We start from the raw sequence: 19,325 nt of genomic DNA, 5'->3' as shown, positions 1-19,325 counted from the left end.
CTCATTAATGCAAATAACTAATCATGGCAACAACTCAGTGCATTTAGACAAGCAGATGTGGTGAAGATCAAACTGAGCACAAAAACAGGGAAGAAAGTTGATTTAAGTGACTTTTGTCTGAGTCTACTGGGACTGCTCTGAGCTGATAGGAAGGCAACATTAACTCAAATAGTCACTCATTACAATCATGGTAGAAAAAGCAGAAGCAGCATCTCTGAATGGATAACATAGAGGAAAATTTGTGTTTTGAATGATATAACCTCTATTAAAAACATGAACATAAGTGCACTCACACACACACACAGGTGTACAAGCAGGTACTCACAGACACACACCATCTTGGTTGGCTGCTGCCTCTAAACGTATCATGAATTATTAGTACTGTATGCTGCTTAGCAACATTCACTATTATTTACTGTTACTGATGCTTATGTTGGTTGTTGCTGTGGTTTCCCTACTGTGTTGTCTTCTTTTTCTCTCAGCAGGTGATCACGCAGATTTTCATCATCTTTTCTCTCTCTATCCCTCTTCTCTATTTATCTTTCCCTCTCCTTCTGTTAATTCTCTTCCCAACCTCTCTTTCTTTCTCTTTCCCATCCCCTGGTCCTGTCTGTTCTGATTATAATAACTCAAAATGAAAAATTAATTAATAACAACAACAAGAACAATAATAATAATAATTATGAAGGTTGAATAAAATATGACAATCAAGTGGACCAGTATAGCAAAAGCCGTAATGGTCTACTTGGGAAAATAAATCTGGTGGGCATTTTTCTTGGCCTTCAGAAAATAATTCTGCTACAGTGCCGGAGAGGACACAAAAAAATTAAATAAAATAAATCTCAGAAAACCAGTTTCTTTTCATACTCCACTGATTTTTTTCCACAACACACAACATATCAAAACAACAGCAGCAGAAAGACATTGAGTGCCACTCGTCACCTAAGAACAGGAAACTGAGGCCACAATTCACACAGGCTCACCAAAATTGGAAGAAGATTGGAAGGAAGATTGTTGCCTGGTCTGATTAATCTCATTTCTGTTGGAACATTTTATGGTAAGACCAGAATGTGGTGCTAACCAAATGAAAGCAAGGATCCATCCTGCTTTGAAGCAAACGTTCCACACGTTTGGTATTTGTTACATCTTAGATACTTTTCAACTACATAAAAGACCAGTTATATATTACATACAGAATAAATGAAAAGAAAGTAAGTGAAAGGAAAATGTGGGCTTTCTTGCCTATGAATTACATCTCATTTTAGGGCAGCCATTACCTTAAAAAATAACTTACTTCTTTTCCTGTGACAGTAGAAGGTGCTAAACTTTTATAAAACTTTTATATTACACATAACATTTTATAATAAACCAAGACACTCACAAAACTGTAATGTACAACAATATTCATTTATTTATCAGTACTCATATCAACTTTCTCATTTTTTATATTAAGAAGGCTAATAAGGAAGCAACAGCACCTTACTGACCAAGGAAAACATAATTTACACAAGTAATCAAATGTAGCTGTCTATTGATAACCACTGAAAAATCTTGTTTTTCAAAATGTCCAGTGAGACCTCATCACCACCTTGCTCTCAGAATCCCAGACATCTGATTGTGGTCAGCTAGATGACGAAAGACAATACGGCTAAGACGCCACCTCCGCTTCACTCCTCGTGGTCGGGAAGTCATCACACACCTGTTACGTATCCTCACGGGGCAGCTGTCTCTGGGTAGTGCTGAAATCTCTTTGTCTGCTATCTCCTGCAAAAAAAATGAATAAATAAGTAAACAGACATTAGTACTTCACTCTGTACTAATGTCTTTTCAAGGATTCATTCTGTAACAGTTCAATCATTACCATTGCTGAGTTATTTATTAATACACATATGACTTAGACGTCCTTCTTCAGTGTATACCTGAAGCTCTTTGGGTAGGATGGTGTTCTTCCTCAGTGCGTTAATTCGTAACCTCTCATCAGCATAGTCAAAGGCCATCTGCCTCCTCTTGACATCCCTCAGCATCCTCCAGTCAACATAGTAACTTCTCACCTGCTCCACCGCCCCCCAGCAGCTCCTCAATGCCTGCAAACAGTGCTCCTTCAGTTAGTGAACAAGTATTTAGTCTGCCTCTGTACTCAATTACACACACTGTAGCTCTAACTGTCTGAACCACCTTTAGGCCCTAACAATTTTCAGACAAGCCAGAGCAGTCTAAATCAAAAGCTGATTATTTCGGCTCATCTGCACTGCCGTGTGCCATTTGGACAAGCTTTCACTTGAAAATACAGCATCTGACCTGATGTTAGCAGTTTCAGTTCTATGACAGAAATCAAGTTTGCCCGAATTAGAGCATCAGGTGCCCAAGACAACAGACACACAGATGTGAGCCAAAAAAATAAATGAAACCTCCTTCGTACGCTTCCGAAATAACAGAGGGGGAGAGACCCTGGTGATTCGGACATAAAACTATTACATGCAACTTCTGATGATCCATTGAAAACTTGCCTTCCTATGACGCTTGCATATTCCACACAGATCGTGTTAACAAAAGGCTCACTTTGCAGGTTCAAGTAAAACTAAACAGGGAATAATTTTATCCATATAACGAGCGCTCAGCTGTAAAAGAAATCGGTTGCTCTTGAGGGATAACGGGCCACAATTAATGCTAACAAAGTCATCATTTTATTCAGCTTAAATATCTTGCTTTCAAGATCATTAGAAGCCATAGCCATAGCAGTAAAAAGAAGTTAATCACTCAACCTTTCTTGCTAGAACAAGCACGGGAACTGAGCATATACTACCTGTCCTCTTATAATTTTCATGTATTATAAGAGGACATGTATCATGTCCTGTTAAACCCTTCAAAGAACCATACTGAGCCAGGTTTGACACATAGCAGGCTTAGTAGCCGCGAAGCTAACGTCAGAACGCTAGTTACATCAATAAAACAGCCAATGTTACATTTATCGACCGAAAGTCAGAGATAATAGATTGAGTCTGAATGAAAACACAACCTCAGCTAATACATGCAAGATTACCGTAAATGCTTTACCTGTTTTGGGACGCAGACGGTGGAATAAAGGGCATTTAACCCCAAACATGTTAGTCTGTTAACCGCCATATTGGATTTGACTTGCGCGAAACCACCGGAGGTTGAAAGAAAAAACATTCAACTTTACCGCCACCTATCGACCTGGAGTGTGACCAGATAAAATGAGACGTACAGTGTCTAAAAAAATGTCAAATTTATGAGCGAAAACGCGACACATTTACAAGTAAAGCGTGACAAATTTATGAGAAAAAACTCGTAAGAGGGAAAAATAGGAAAATTGTGTCTTTTTTTTCCAATCAAAGACAGACTTCGCCTCACTTTTCTATCTTAAACTGCAAGGAAGTTCACATATACTACAAGCTGATTTCTGTTTAAATCGCTATGTGAGTGTTCAGCGATTGTGAGCATTGAAACATGTATTTTGTTTTTCATGATTTATCTTTGTAGACAGCTTCTACAGACACCTCCCAACCAGTCCCGTTGATAATGGGATTTCAACATTTCTTATGAGTTATTGATCCCAAACATTCTCTTCAACCTAACCATGAACACTTAAGTGATATTGCTCCCTTTCTTTAAAAAAAAAGAAAAGAAAAATTGTTTGCAAGCTTTTCTCGCATTATTCTTACATTTTTTTGTCTCAAAAATATATTTTTTCTCACTTTTACTCTGTCCACAGTGTAAATCACAGTATAATAAACAAATATTATTCAAATAACTGATGCTCAAGGCAGTTTATTTTGTAAGGTTGAGACCTTACAGCAGGGGTGTCCAACTCCAGTCCTCGAGAGCTACGGCCCTGCAGCTTTTAAACACATCCTTCTTCCTGAATCAAATAAATAGCTTATTATCAGGCCTGAAAACTTGATGGCATGCTGAAGAGGTAATCCAACCATTTGATCCAGCTGTGTTGGAGTAGGGATGCATCTAAAAGCTGCAGGACAGTAGCTCTCGAGGACTGGAGTTGGACATCCCTGCCCTACAGTAACAGAGAGAAAACCCCAACAATTAAGTAACACCCTATGAGTAAGGGCTTGGTGGCAGTAGGGAGGGGAAAAAAACCCTTTTAACTGGAAGAAACCGTGGCACAACCAGGCTCAGGAAGGGGCAGACATCTGCTGTGACCGGCTGGGGGAGGAAGATAGGACAAATGACACTCTGGAGAAGTGAGCCAGAGATGAATGATAACCATTAATTAAATGCAGATTTGTGTATAAACACATATAGAGTGAAAAGAGGTGAGTGAAGAAGAAACACTAAGTGCTAATTATGGTGAAGTTAATATTAGATTTTTGCAGCAGCATTACATTTGTTATTACATTTACTTCATCAGTGCTGAACCTGCTGTGATTAGTTTTGCTTTGAGTCTCAAGTAACTGATAATCCCCTTTGAGAACATGCTGTAACAATCTGAATTTACTTGAATTTTTAGTCACGTGTAGTACCATTTGACCACCAGTAGGTGGCAATGTAGTCCTTTCATGATAAGGTCATACTCTCTCTCTCACCACCCACCATGACCAGGGCCCCTGTTCCAGCTGAATCTAAACCTTGTGTCTTAAATCTTCTGAAGCACAGAGTCATCTCTGCTTCCCCAGCACTTCTAACAATGAAACCCTTGTGTTTTAAGGAAGCACATATATTAAACAGTGTGCTCTTCTTCTTTCAACATATGTCTCAGCAGGGTGCTGTCTTTAATAGATAAAAAAAAGCATATAAGCAGAATGGGTTACTTTCTTAAACAGTTCCTCAGTACTCTGCAGCCTGGAGGAGATGCGTTTTTGGATAAATATTAACACATGACAAACTCCAGGCAGTGCTTCCTCTATAAAAAGCATTGTTATGAACCAGGCTGGAAAATTGGTATAGGGATCTAAGCACTGACTTAAATAATAAATGACTCAAAAAGTAAGCACATTACTGCGTACAGATAATGGTATTTGTAAACCTGTCACAGCACCAAGCGTATTAATGTACCAAGAAATTACCTTAACTTTTTTTGTAATGGATGTCAAAATATTCGGCTGTCTTTCATTTTCTGGGTTAGCGGGAACAACTCTTTATGAATCACTGTAATTGCAAAATTATATGGTTTGTCAACCAGGAGAAATGTTTTTGAAATTTGCGAAAACACAGCTTTTTCATTTGACAGCACCAGTTTATCATACTTAAACTGCTTTTTGGCTCCGAGTTAGTTTTGGCCCGTAGTTCAAAACTTCCCGACACGGCTGTTCCAAGATCATCATGACGAAGGCAGAATTTTTCTGTCAGTGATTTCTTTTACTTTCCTGAGCAGAGTTGAAAAGGTGACCCGTTGCAATTAGGAATAAACGTTTGTGATGGAGAGAGGAAGTTAAAAATATTCCTTAATCAGTCCTTAAACAATTTGACAAGATAAGAGTAAGGTACTCTTTTAATGATAAAGGGTCATCATTCAAATATAGCACAGGTAATATAAAGTAGTTATAGTTTAGAGAGCTTATGGGGGGCAATGCTGGTCAGTCTCATTCAAAGCAATCGACCTAACATATGAAAACAACGAGAACAGGTGGTGTTACAGATTAACGCATGCAAATCGAACTTTAATTTAAGCTGGCAACATCCTTTGTCATCATTATTTCTCAAGCAGCGAATCTATTCTAAATGACTTGGGACGAACAGCTCTGCAGCTGCACTGACAGAGTAAAGAGTGGGAGGTACTGTGTTGCTGTATAACAGCAGTGTGATAGGGGTCACCGGTGACAAATGTCCAACGTGCCAGCAGATAATTTAAATTAGATCAATGATATAGTGTTTCTTGCCCGCTGGCTTTAGGGAAGTGATGCAATTTCAAGGTGTCTTGCGCTGGTGTCACCCTGGTGCACCAGTGCGCTTTACAGAAGATCCGCAGATCTAAGGTCAGATCACAGCTAAGACTGGGGTAATTTGGACACAAAATCAGGCGATATGAAACTGAGATGTAACTGAGAGAAGTTGCAATTGCTCACCGAGGTGGCCTAATGAGTAAAAATAATGGTGCAGCGGTGAACTCAGTCAACACCCATGACGTGATGTAACCAAGCAGCAGCTCGGATCACGGGTTACACCAGAGGGTTACACAAAAGGCTAAACCACCATCAAAGGGTCTCTATGTACTCAAGATGATGTGGGTGTTGGGCTTGGTTCTGAACTACTCCAAGCAAAACAACATCTTTAAAGTAGCGACGTACTTGCAACAGCTATAATTAATTGCAGAGGTGGGACCAAGTCATTGTTTTGCAAGTCTCAAGTAAGTCTCAAGTCTTTATCCTCAAGTCTCAAGTCAAGTCTCAAGTAATGTCAGGCAAGTCAGAGTCGAGTCTCAAGTCACTGGTGTAAAAGTCCGAGTCAAGTCACAAGTCTGAAACTTTGAATTTCAAGTCCTTTCGAGTCTTTAAAAAAACCCCGAAAAAAAGCATGTTGCAGTTATGCTAAATGTAAATATTAGACCATGTAATTTTTTTAATCTGTGTTTTTCTCAACACATGACAAAATAGTGAACTTAGAAAATATACACAAATTGTGAAATTGCACCTCTTTAAAATGCAGCTCAATTAAACCTAGCTCCAAGAATAATTTTCACCGACAGTTCTGAGATACGCTGCATGTTATTCTTGGATGCGGTTGTAGGACCGGCTTTGAAATCGCATGACAAAAATATCATACATAAATAAATGATATATTTTTTTAAAATATCATTTAAAAAAAAAACTGCATCACCAACGTAGCCTTGAAAACATTTGCTAGTTAGATGAAGTCAGCTATCTCATCGTAGCATATTTATATGCATATTTATAATCATACGGTTCTTGGAGTGAGTGCATACACTCATGAAGTTTAGTAACTTCAGGTCACTGCAACAAGCCCAGGTACAGTTTACCGACGGATGGGTGCAGGACCTTGAAATGCACCGTGTAGAACGAAAGACCATCGTACGTATCATAAGTTTACCAGTCTCACAAATTGTTGTCATAAATACACATTCCTTAACCGTTTATTAATAGGACCTTTGAGCTCAACGGTAATTAATTAGTAGTGGAAATAATTTCTGGTAGCATCACAGAAATGTAGCAGTGACAATAATACTGTATGCTGTAATCGTACTGGGCAATTAGTGATACAAAAAACCTGTTTTATCCTGTGAATAAAAGTATATGTTTTTGTCAATGTACCATAATAACATAAGCGAAACGCAATATTGTGTCAGGACAATTCACTATTTATGCACAATAAACAAAGGAGCATAGCGCGACCATTTCTGTTCAGCGCCAGACTTGCTTGTAACCTATATCACCAATTATGTTAACTACAACAGCAGACTGACCTTTGTGTAAATGCTTGGAGCAGACTAACCTGTGAGCTGGAGTGTTCTGGGACGTTATATTTGATCTTTGAATGGCTGCGATCCAGGCCACCCGTCGCGTCTTTGTCACTTCGGAAACATGGCTCGAACAATTTCTCTTCAACGACGTAATCCGATAACAACCGATCTCTTTACCCGTCGGCTTCCCGTGGCTGTCATGCGACCGGCTATTGCAGTTAATAATACAACAGCTTCTTGACATTTTTGTGTTTCTTTTTATCGCTGTATAACTGATTTTAATTGAAAGCCTGCGTGCGCTAGTACCTCTTGCCACGAGTTCCCAGAATCCTTTGCGGTTCTACCCGTGAATGATGTCACATTTTCAATCTCTATATAATATGCATGTTAAATTTTATATTTGGGGTAAAATATCAAGTCTTTTCAAGTAAACCGGTTCAAGTCCAATTCAAGTCCCAAGTCATTTGTGTAAAAGTCCAAGTCAAGTCTAAAGTCATAAAATTAATGACTCGAGTCTGACTCGAGTCCAAGTCATGTGACTCGAGTCCACACCTCTGATTAATTGCATGCTTTAGCACTACATCTAAAGTCTTTATAAAGTCCTTAAGTTCCAGGGAGACACATTCAAGCCATAGGAAAAGTCTACTAATACATACCAGACAGCCACGAGCAACCAGCTAACCTTCCTGGTATTCATCAAAGATACCTTCTCCTCTAGTGGTTTATGCATTCTTTCATCTAACCCTAAACAAGATGATTAAAACAAACAAGGATCTCTTGGCTGATCAAACATGAGGCTCATTCACTACGTACCACATGCAGATGAAAATGTGACAGGAGTAGTACGTCTGTATATTTTCTGTGTGCGTGTGTTTTTTTACGGTGTGTTTGATTCAGACATAACACGGTTTTCAGGGGATGGTGGAAGTGGCATGTTTGCTGCCAGCATCTCTAAGCTTTCCTACCCAAATATCTGATGTAAAATAGATGCAGAGAAAAACACTCTGGATCCACATCAGATTCCTGGGTAGAAACGACTGTGTCCGCACGTCTGATCAGAATGATATTTCCAAAGCTTGTAGGCAATAAACAAAGTGTCATTTTTCTTCTTACTGGATTGGTTTTCCCACATTTGACCTGTGTCAACATGTCTTGTGAACATTATTCATACACAGCCCGTATAAATAAACTGCACTGCAGCCCTTTGGCAGCTCAAATATTAGACACTAGTTTGAATGCAGTCATATCCAGCAATTCCTTATCATAGCTATTCCTATATCATATATTATTTTTATGTGACCGTGATATGAAATCAAAGATGAATTGCGTCCCTCATCTGCTTAAAGATGTGGCCAATTGGAAACATAGTCAGTCAGTCATACTTTTATTCATAATTTAGCTCATTTCAGGTATGTCATGTAAACTGAAAACTGAAATTAATAAACAAATAACTATATTTTATTCTTGGAAAAAAAAATACACTTAACAGACTGCTTTAGTTCTATTTTATCTATAAAGCTCCACATCACAACAACAGTCGTCTCAAGACTCCAGCCTGATAGGAAGGCAGCAGTAAGGTAGCAGTTAAATAACCAAGGTATGTAAAAGAACATCTCTGAAGGCACAATAGGTCAAAGCATGAAGCAGATGGGCTACAGCAGCAGAAAACTACACAGGGTACCAATCCTATCATCTAAGAAAGGAAATTTGTCCACAGTTTTCAGCTGGTTTGATGAATCTTGATTTCTGCTTCCACATTTGATATTGTGTAAACAATATCAAAGTATGGATCCGTCCTGGTTTGTATCAACAGTGTATTGGTCGCTTTATGGAGTGGGGGATATTTTGTGGAACATTTTGGGTACCTCAGAATCAACTAAGCAGCACCACAGCCTACCTGAGTGTGGTCTCTGACCATTTATCACCAAAGTGTCCCGTGGCTGCTTCCAGCAGGATAACATGCAAATTCACAAAGCTCAGACTTGTTTCGAAACATGACAGTGAGTTCAATCAAATGATCTACACAGTCACCAGTAGATCCAGTAGAACAGTTCTCTGGGTCAGAGGTGGTTGCCAGACTGTTTCAGTCAGCAGTACCTTTAATAAATACTTATCATAGCCAAATTATACAGAAGAGCATCTCTGAATGCATTATAGATGGAACCTTAAAGCAGATGGGCTACAGCCGCAGAAGACTGCAGCAGAAGAGCATGAGACTCTACGGTGGCCCCTAGAGACAAAGCATGTATAAACTCCTCAACACATACAAAATCCAAAACACATGCAAACTCCAAAACACATGCAAAATCCAAAACACGTACAAAATTCAAAACACATGCAAACTCCAAAACACATACAAAATCCAAAACACGTGCAAAATCCAAAACACGTACAAAATTCAAAACACGTGCAAACTCCAAAACACATACAAAATCCAAAACACGTACAAAATTCAAAACACGTGCAAACTCCAAAACACATACAAAATCCAAAACACGTACAAAATTCAAAACACATGCAAACTCCAAAACACATACAAAATCCAAAACACATGCAAAATCCAAAACACGTGCAAAATCCAAAACACGTACAAAATTCAAAACACATGCAAAATCCAAAACACGTACAAAATCCAAAACACGTACAAAATCCAAAACACATGCAAAATCCAAAACACGTACAAAATCCAAAACACGTGCAAAATCCAAAACACATGCAAAATCCAAAACACGTACAAAATTCAAAACACATGCAAAATCCAAAACACGTACAAAATTCAAAACACATGCAAAATCCAAAACACATGCAAAATCCAAAACACGTACAAAATTCAAAACACGTGCAAAATCCAAAACACGTACAAAATTCAAAACACATGCAAAATCCAAAACACGTACAAAATTCAAAACACATGCAAAATCCAAAACACGTACAAAATTCAAAACACATGCAAAATACAAAACACGTACAAAATCCAAAACACGTACAAAATCCAAAACACATGCAAAATCCAAAACACGTACAAAATCCAAAACACGTGCAAAATCCAAAACACGTACAAAATCCAAAACACATGCAAAATCCAAAACACGTACAAAATTCAAAACACATGCAAACTCCAAATCACAACGGAAGTGCTCCAGGACGCTAGGGGCAGTGTTGAGCTCGATTTGTAAAATAAACGGCAAGTTTGTTGCAAACACATGGGCTCTAGTCTCCGTTGCGCTTCCCAGGTTGCCTAGCAACTATGATACTAACAGCTGGAAACGTGTCATACAACTTTTTTTGACAGAAATGAAGGAGAACATATTTTTTTTCATTTGTTTGTTTGTTTCTACAAGAGCTTTGTGTGATTTGATAAGTATCTGAGGCTGAGACCACAGGACAGTAAAACATGATTTTTGGGCTTCATTTCTGTACTGAACAGTCATTTAAGATTAGCTAGTAAATAACAATTAGCTAATGTTGTTCATGAGACTAAAGTCATATCACTTTGGTAATGTAAATATAATATGGCCAATATTATGGTTATTATATTAGTCATTATTAGGTATTACAGCAGTGAACATGAACTCTTTGTCAAATACTGAGCTTCAGTACAGATTCAAGTTGCAGTTATTTACATGTCTTACCAACTTAAATCTTCACTCAAAGACAAGTATATAGGAATGACTGCCAAATTTATTTGCCACTGAAGCCGAAGGATGGCATCTGAATAAAACCTCTCTTGACATGCCTAGGTGACATTAAAGCTTGGTTGGCTCTAAACTTTTTAAATTTGAATGAAAAGAAAACAGATTTGTTGGTGTTTGGACCCAGTGGCCCCTGTGAGTCCTCTTCTTTTCATTTGGAACCCCTGGAGGTTTATTTTAAACCTGTTGTTACTGCCCTTGGTTTTAAGTTGGACCAGTCCATTTTTATCATTTAAGGCGACTGGCAAGAGTGAAATCGTTTCTTTCTAGGCAGCACTTTGAAACCGTGATCCATGCTTTTATTTCTTCCCCTGTGGACTACTGTAACGCACTTTATGTGGGGGTCAGTCAGTTGTTACTCTGACATCTGCAGCTGGTTCAAAATGTATATTGACAGTGCATAGGTGTATCATATATAAGAGACAAATGTTGTTCCTTCAGTATGTTGGCATTACTAAATTTGGCTCAAATGCTTACATACATGTGTAAAAAGAAAATGTACAAGCTGTGAGCTGTTTCAAATCAAATCACTTTTATTGTCACATCACATGTGCAGGTACATTGGTACAGCACATGTGAGTGAAATTCTTGTGTGCGAGCTTCACAAGCAACAGAGTTGTGCAAAATACAATAATGTAAACAAGCAAAATACAAGAATGGCTACATCTGAAACTAATAAATATATGTACAATATATAATAGTATATATATGTTTCTGATAAAATGAAGAGTAGACTGATGTATTAAATATTCCTTTATTGGGTGAGAAAATCAGACCATGTCATAACTGCTTTAAGTCATACAGAATAGATATCAGAGCTTTAAACAGGCTGACGTCTGCTAAATGGGTCAAACTGGGCAGAAAGTATACAAACACATAACATCCTTATAGAATATGATGTAACACTATAGATCAACTTACCTCAGAATATATAAAGCATATAAACAATTACAGCAATATGATGCAACAAACACAGCAGTGCTACTGATCCAAAATACTCAAAGCTTCATAGAACTGAAACAAACATTTATTTTTAGTTCCATTCTGCTGCTGATACAGACTTTAGGTTTCTGAACATTAAACTTGTTGCTGCCTTTCATAGTGCGTAACTTGAAGGCCCTGAGTACTTTCTCCCACACTGGAAACACTGGAATGACAAAATTATTTGAACATTACCTAATAAGACTGATTCAGGACAGACAATTAGTTATTTTAAACTTTTCTAGCAGTCCTTCACAAACAGGGAACAGTCTGTCTATTCTCTCCATCTGTCAGCTGCTGCTGGCTCTTCCTCCTCCTCTTCCTCACATACTGCTGAGATTGTCCTGGTGGATCATCAGGGGTGCAAAGCCTCACAGATGATGTAATGCAGTGGGTCCCTCAGTCTGTCCTCACTCTGGACACTTGCAGGTGTCACACATAGAAATCAAATGTGTGATAAGCTGCAGGATTCAAACACAAGTGTGACTTATAAATACATGTTCATACTTTTATTCCACAATCAGAGAGAAAGAAACAGAGAGAGAGTGCAGGACAGACAGACAGGTGACAGTCTCAGGTGTACACACTGCTACAAAACAGCACCAGAGAAGGAGGATTTAGTGTTTGTGTCATTACGAGTGCTAAACAAGAAGAGTTCCCAGATGGTACAGTGGACACATGTGTGACTCCTGTGATTAAAGCATCTTTCTTTCAGCTTAAGGAGTGAACCGTCAGCTGACTGACATGACTGACTTTAATTACGCATAAAATCATCACATTCTCTGTAAGATTAAAGTCAGCTATTGAACGGCGAATATTTTGAAGTGAAGGCTTTAAAACCAAGTTAGTACAAACGTCGCTAATGTCACATAACTTTCCCGACATGTTGCCAACAGTAATGTTTTAATGTTCTTCATTATAAAAACATTTGCGCATAAATAAGTGACATAATATTCAGTACTTACTTCTGGAAGTTTACTCTTCGTCCGCTCCGCTTCCGCCGTTTTTTTTCGGCAAAATTATCCAAACCACCGCCGCGCTATGAAGTCTGGGATATGTTGGGCCATGAAGGCTACACAGACCCATCCTTAAAATTCAGGGAAATTAAGGACACATTTGAGGGCCGCATTTCGAGCAGCCTTTGAATTGGGACAGTCTTTGTCGTGTCGCTGTGACATAATCGGCCTTAAAATGCGGCCTTTAAGGCTGCAGACCCCAAATCCGGTCATTGGTACTTCCTGGCTTGTGTAGTTACTAGGTAACAAAAGCTCAACACTGCCCCTAGCGTCCTGGAGCACTTCCGTTGTGTTTTGGATTTTGCATGTGTTTTGGAGTTTGCGCGTGTTTTGGGGTTTGCACGTGTTTTGTATTTTGTACGTGTTTTGTATTTTGCATGTGTTTTGTATTTTGCATGTGTTTTGGAGTTTGCACGTGTTTTGTATTTTGTACGTGTTTTGGATTTTGCACGCGTTTTGTATTTTGTACGTGTTTTGGATTTTGTAAGTGTTTTGGAGTTTGCACGTGTTTTGTATTTTGCACGTGTTTTGTATATTGTACGTGTTTTGTATTTTGTACGTGTTTTGTATTTTGCATGTGTTTTGTATTTTGTACGTGTTTTGGAGTTTGCATGTGTTTTGGATTTTGTACGTGTTTTGGAGTTTGCATGTGTTTTGTATTTTGTACGTGTTTTGTCTTTTGCATGTTGTTACAGGAAAAATGATTCTATGTTTCTTTACCTTCTTTTAAATGTACAAAGATGCCTTTTGTCTGCCCTCTGCCTATGGTTAGATTAGTTTAGAATTATCTTTTTAGACTTTCCCAGCAAACACATCTTGTTTCTGGGACATATTGTTTTAGATTGTTTTATCTTCCCTAGCTCTCTGCTGACGAGACTAGCACCATATATGGAGTTGTTTTATTTTATCTGTTTATTATTTGTTATCCTGTTCTCACTGTCTCTGTGCTCTGTGCCTATAAAAATTACCAAGCCACTGTGCATGGTGTGAGTTGTTCTTCGCAGCTCACCCGTGTACACGTTTGATAAAGAAAGTAACTTTGTCTCATTGTGTCTTTATTTCTCCTGGGTCTTTTTATTTTGTAAGTGTTTTGGAGTTTGCACGTGTTTTGGATTTTGTAAGTGCTTTGGAGTTTGCACGTGTTTTGTATTTTGTACGTGTTTTGGATTTTGCATGTTTTTTATATTTTGTACGTGTTTTGTCTTTTGCATGTGTTTTTTATTTTGTAAGTGTTTTGGAGCTTGCATGTGTTTTGGATTTTGCACGTGTTTTGGATTTTGTAAGTGTTTTGGAGTTTGTACGTGCTTTGTCTCTAGGGGCCACCGTAAGACTCAGCTGGTTATCATATAACTTAATGCCACGGCTGAGTATTATTGCTGACTATGGCCATGCATTCATGACAACAGTGTAGTCGTCTTATATTTTCAGCAGGATAATGCGGCCTTTCACAAACTTTAATAGCATGCTGGTATCTTTAAATGGCCTTCACATTCATCAGATCTCAATGCAAAAGAATATTTTTGGGATGTGCTAGAACAGGATATTCACATCATGTGCAGCTGAAAAATCAAAAATCTCTGGCAATATATATATGCTATTATATATATATGTGTGTGTGTTGCAAAATAATGCAACTCACTCAATTTCAAGTTGTAGACAATTTTCTCTGTGTTTTCATTTCTTCTAAATGAAAGTAATCTACATAGTCTACTTTCGTGTGCCTCTTTATAGCTTCTCTAAACACACCATAGTCATTTAACGTCAAGAAAGAATTCTGTGTTGAAAGACCAGCCATTACACATATGGTACATTCTGTGATACTGTAAACTGATTTCAGTTCATTTTAGAAATTACACCATTTCTATGAAATAACAATCAAATGCATGTAGTACTGTAAATGGAGCACGAAGGAAAAACTGTAACAGTGAGACATTTGCTGTGTTTCTCTGGCAGAGTTAAATAAATAACTCTTTCGCCTACAGATGTTATAAACTTTACAATCTCAGCCACAGTTTTCAAGTTTTCAACCGCTCCTTTATTCCGAACCGGATGTCTTGGGCATTCCTCCCCCCCCCCAAATGAAAAGAACCAAGCATATGCTACTGCATTTAAAGGCACTTTAATAAATCTTTGACAAAGCAAACCTTTCAGGCTGGATTTTTGATCACGGAAACTCATGCAGAAGTCTACAGTATATTTAAGCAATGTGAACACTTGCCTTAAGATGTGAGAGAATCTGCAAAATTAGGGGAGAAAATGATCCTTGAAGCCTTCTAAAATTTCACAAATAAACACATTATTGAGATAAACACTGATAAGGTTTTGTTCCACAGTGACTGCATTTTAATCAAAAAAGATTCTTACGTCTACGAACTGATTTTCAGAATTCCACATTTCTGTAAAAGAAACAAAAACAACAACAACAACAAAAACAATCAAGCAACATAGACACTGTTCGTGTTACTGCATCAGGATAGGTGTTAAAATATCTTCTCTTTAGTGGCATTTCAGCATGGAAACTCTGTTGCTTCTCAGTAATCAGTGTGCATTTGAACCAGATACAGCTCATTTAGCAAGAGGCCATAACCTGACTGACTTGGAGGTCCCTGCTTTGCATTGCTCAGGAATGTCCAGCATTCCCCCAGGAGGGACAGACCATTCAGCTTGCAGGCAAGTATGCTATGTATAGGTTAGTCCAGATGCCAGACAGACATTTAAGGTTAATAAAGTACATAACAATGATTTGCAGTTAAATGGAATTGAGCCTTTAATAAAGGGGAGTGAAAAAAAGATTTTGGTTTTATTTTAATAAAAAATGTATGAAAGTTTATAGTAAAGTTAGTACACATACATACCTAACATATTAATACCAGTATGTGGCACTTTTAATCAGTGTTAGGCCAAAGATTTATTTTTAAATTCAGGGTATAGCAGATGCATAAATAATATGATTGAAATGAAGATGATAATTTACTGAAACTTGATTTATCTGTGTGTACTTACATCACAACTCTCTTCCAGTCTGGATAGTGTTAGCATGAGTGTTATGCAACTTTATCATTATTTTGTCCTGGCTGATGAGTCACCAACTTAATATTGTCAATCACAACACCATAAGAAGGGGAAAAGTTAGTATTTTGAGTCCCATCTGCAGATATGCTACATTTAGTAATACTCAACCTAGGGGAGTCTTTTTTCTAAAGTCACAATTCACCTCTCCAAGCAGTGCTGGTTGTTGTGGGATTAAAAGGTCTGTTGCGTAAACTTATAAAGTCTGAATTTATTTCCAATACTCCTCTTTCCTGTGATTTGGAGATTTGATATTTAGTTCATTGGGAAGATGGAAAAAAAGAAGAACTTTGGATTTGAATGGACTCGTTGCTTTGGTAGAGAAGGGAAGAGAAGGGTAAAAACACATCTGTGATTATACTCACAGGGCCATCAGCCACCCTATAGGAGGTATAGTGCACAAGCTTTGACCGCACATCCTTCTTGTACCGAGACTGCTGGTGACGAATTACAAGGCTGAAATAATTTCCTATGTGTCAGTGTTAGAAGAAGTCTTCTTTCGTGTGACCTCGCTTTTTCTGTGTTTGCAGTTGAACCATATTGATATAGCCAAAGAATAAGGGGTTTCTAATTCTTCTGCAAGAATGAAGGTAGTGTGTTATTTGCCCCTGTTAAAAAGTGCCTCTCTTTCCAAGTAGAAAGCCTTGAAGTCTTGGCCCTGCTTAACTCATACTTACTGTCTTTTAAAATGCATTATCTTAGCAAAGAGAAGATAAAGCCATATATATATATATATATATATATATATATATATATATATATATATATATATATATGAAATTGGTGACAATTTGTCACACATTCCATAAAGACATTACGGTAAGTCTGGTAATTTCCCTGGTTGGATACATTTTATAGAGGAAGCCACAAAATAGTACTCCATGACTATTTATGCTGTAAAAAGAGAATTAACCTCCAGTTTTTACAAGAAGTGATGTAAGTTTTCCTGCTCCAGCTTGTCCCACTTTTAATTCTCACCTTTTCTCTCTTCTCCTGAGGCCAGCTCACTGCTGTCGCGTCTTTAAGATCAGAAAGCATAAGGAGTGCTAAGTTATGTCAGCTGGGTGAATGGAGGTCAGGTCTCCCCACGGCGACACATGCACAGGAGGACCAGACCCTGATGACTGGTATCCACATCAGCCCAGGAAGCTCTGTAACAGCTGCTGACACCAACTCATCTGTCACGCTGCTGCTCGACTTCCCCTGTCTGATCCAATTAACTCGTTTTCAAATACGCTTCACTGACTCCCTCTATATGAATTAGGACTCATTAATTATCATTCTGATGGCAGCTTCATCTTATTTTATGAATCAAAGCGCATGTAAGTGCCAAGTAATTTTTACCGTAGTGTTTTTTTCTTTGTGTAAAATTTAGAGTGACAAATGTATTCATATTTTTGTTAATGGTTTTAGAAATGGTTTTGTGAGGCAAAGCATATGTGTCACAAGACTTCTGACAGATCACAGGTCTGATGCCAGATCACAGCCGTAGCAACATGTTGTCAGATCATTTTCAGCACTTTGCAATACACTATCTAACAAAACAGAAGCCAAAATAAAAAAAGAAATATGTTGATTGCTCACCAGAAGTCGAATAGCTTCAGCCGCTAATCACGATGTAGACAAACAGTTACTCCACATATGTTGTATTTACCACTTTCTGTGGTTGGAAAAGAACTAAAGCTTTACTGTGGTGTGTGTTAAAGATCACTGGAGATAACAGTTTGAATGTGTGTTACGCTGGTGTATGAGTGTCCGCAAGTGTTCGTACCATATATCCCAAATGTGGAAGGAATTAAAGATGTCTAACCGCACAACATGGGCTCTTAAGGAAACACATTCAGCAAAACTTTCATATGGCTTTAATCTGTTTTCCCTGAAATGACTTATCTACATGTATGGTAGTTTTCTCATCTAATCTGCTTTCCACCAAAGTCACACACCAAGACCTTTGACAACTGTAAACATGTAGAAAATGACTCTGAAGCTAGTGTTGGCTACAATTCCCCTGATACGATCTTGTCATTTCTATGTAAACAAGGAGCAAACGTTTTGCCTGTTTTTTGGCGTTTTTCTTTTTTTAGTAGAAATGGAAAAATCTGCTTTTTAACCACAATGATGGAAAATTGTCAGCTCTGAGTTGGCTGTTTTTATCTACCATAATTACCCTCAGACAAGCCAGGCATTCAGTAGGTCTTTAAACACATTTCATGTGTTAGATATCTGAGGGTGCTATTTGGACCTATCTGTCAGTCCTCATTTCACAACAGGCCTTCATAGTGTAGCTCCCCCTCAGCTCAAATCAGTGCTCTCAATCAACAGCTTCCAGATCCATGAGGAGACACGCATTCAGCGTTTCTGTTAGCGTGTGCATGACTAAATGTGCCATATGATTCAAAGGGTAGAGTTAATGTGCTTTTTGTATATTTATATGGAGCAATGAGGGTTCAGGTCTTCATTACTAAAATGGTTGTTTAAGAACAGAATTACAAGCTGTCGTTATAAATGTCTGATGCTGATCAAACGTATTTACACTAATGTGGTTGCAAGCCTCAGACAATTTTAAGTTCTCAAGTTCTGATAAACTTCTAAAGGCTAAATGTTTTCATGATGGGTGCTAAACCTTCTCAGTAGATTCTAATGAAACCTTTTAAAGTTTAGTAATGTTGAGTAAACAGTTTGATGTTCTTGCTGAAAGTTAAAAGAAGGGATGACTAACAATGCTATTCTGAGCTAACCTGTTAGCTTAGCATAGCATAAAAAACAAGAAACTGAGTTTTTCTGTAGAGTTCTTGCAGTTTCCATTATTTAGTTTAATATCTATTTGATTGACTTAATTAGATAGAGCTTCAGAGGTGCTGGTATGTGCGTTTTGATACCTTTAGGCAGACCCAAAAACACCCATCAGAGTTTATGCTAAGCTATTTCTGTGTCGCAGATCTTATACTTTTGTATATAAACTTGCATTTTCTTTTAGCTTCCTGGCAGGTATTCTATACATAGCCAACGTTTCTGTACTAACCTATGTATAGAATACCTGCCAGGAAGTTAAAAGAAAATGCAAGTTTATATACAAAAGTATAAGATCTGCGACACAGAAATAGCTTAGTTCAGCTTGAGCATTATTCAAGCTAACTGAATGAAGAGTGAGGTGGACAGTCTTTGAAAGGTGTA

The 19,325-nt window shown here is 38.0% G+C and overlaps 1 protein-coding gene across 1 annotated transcript; it reads right to left on the bottom strand.

Moving 5' to 3' along the window:
• Nucleotides 1-1,386: 1,386 nt before the first annotated feature.
• On the bottom strand, nt 1,387-3,212 carry mrps14 (mitochondrial ribosomal protein S14). The gene is made up of 3 exons (XM_086272280.1): nt 3,055-3,212; nt 1,920-2,084; nt 1,387-1,764 (listed from the first exon to the last, which is right to left on the bottom strand). The coding sequence occupies exons 1-3, from the start codon at nt 3,169-3,171 to the stop codon at nt 1,582-1,584; spliced, it is 465 nt and encodes a 154-aa protein (XP_086128406.1). The 5' UTR covers nt 3,172-3,212; the 3' UTR covers nt 1,387-1,581.
• Nucleotides 3,213-19,325: the final 16,113 nt, after the last annotated feature.

The sequence above is a fragment of the Aulonocara sp. 'chitande type north' Nkhata Bay genome, linkage group LG18 (assembly GCF_057382095.1).
Source record: "Aulonocara sp. 'chitande type north' Nkhata Bay isolate Kocher_YH1m ecotype deep benthic linkage group LG18, A_spYH_male_GT1.1, whole genome shotgun sequence".
Classification (NCBI taxonomy): domain Eukaryota; kingdom Metazoa; phylum Chordata; class Actinopteri; order Cichliformes; family Cichlidae; genus Aulonocara; species Aulonocara sp. 'chitande type north' Nkhata Bay.
This window is presented reverse-complemented; position numbering and strand designations above follow the sequence as displayed.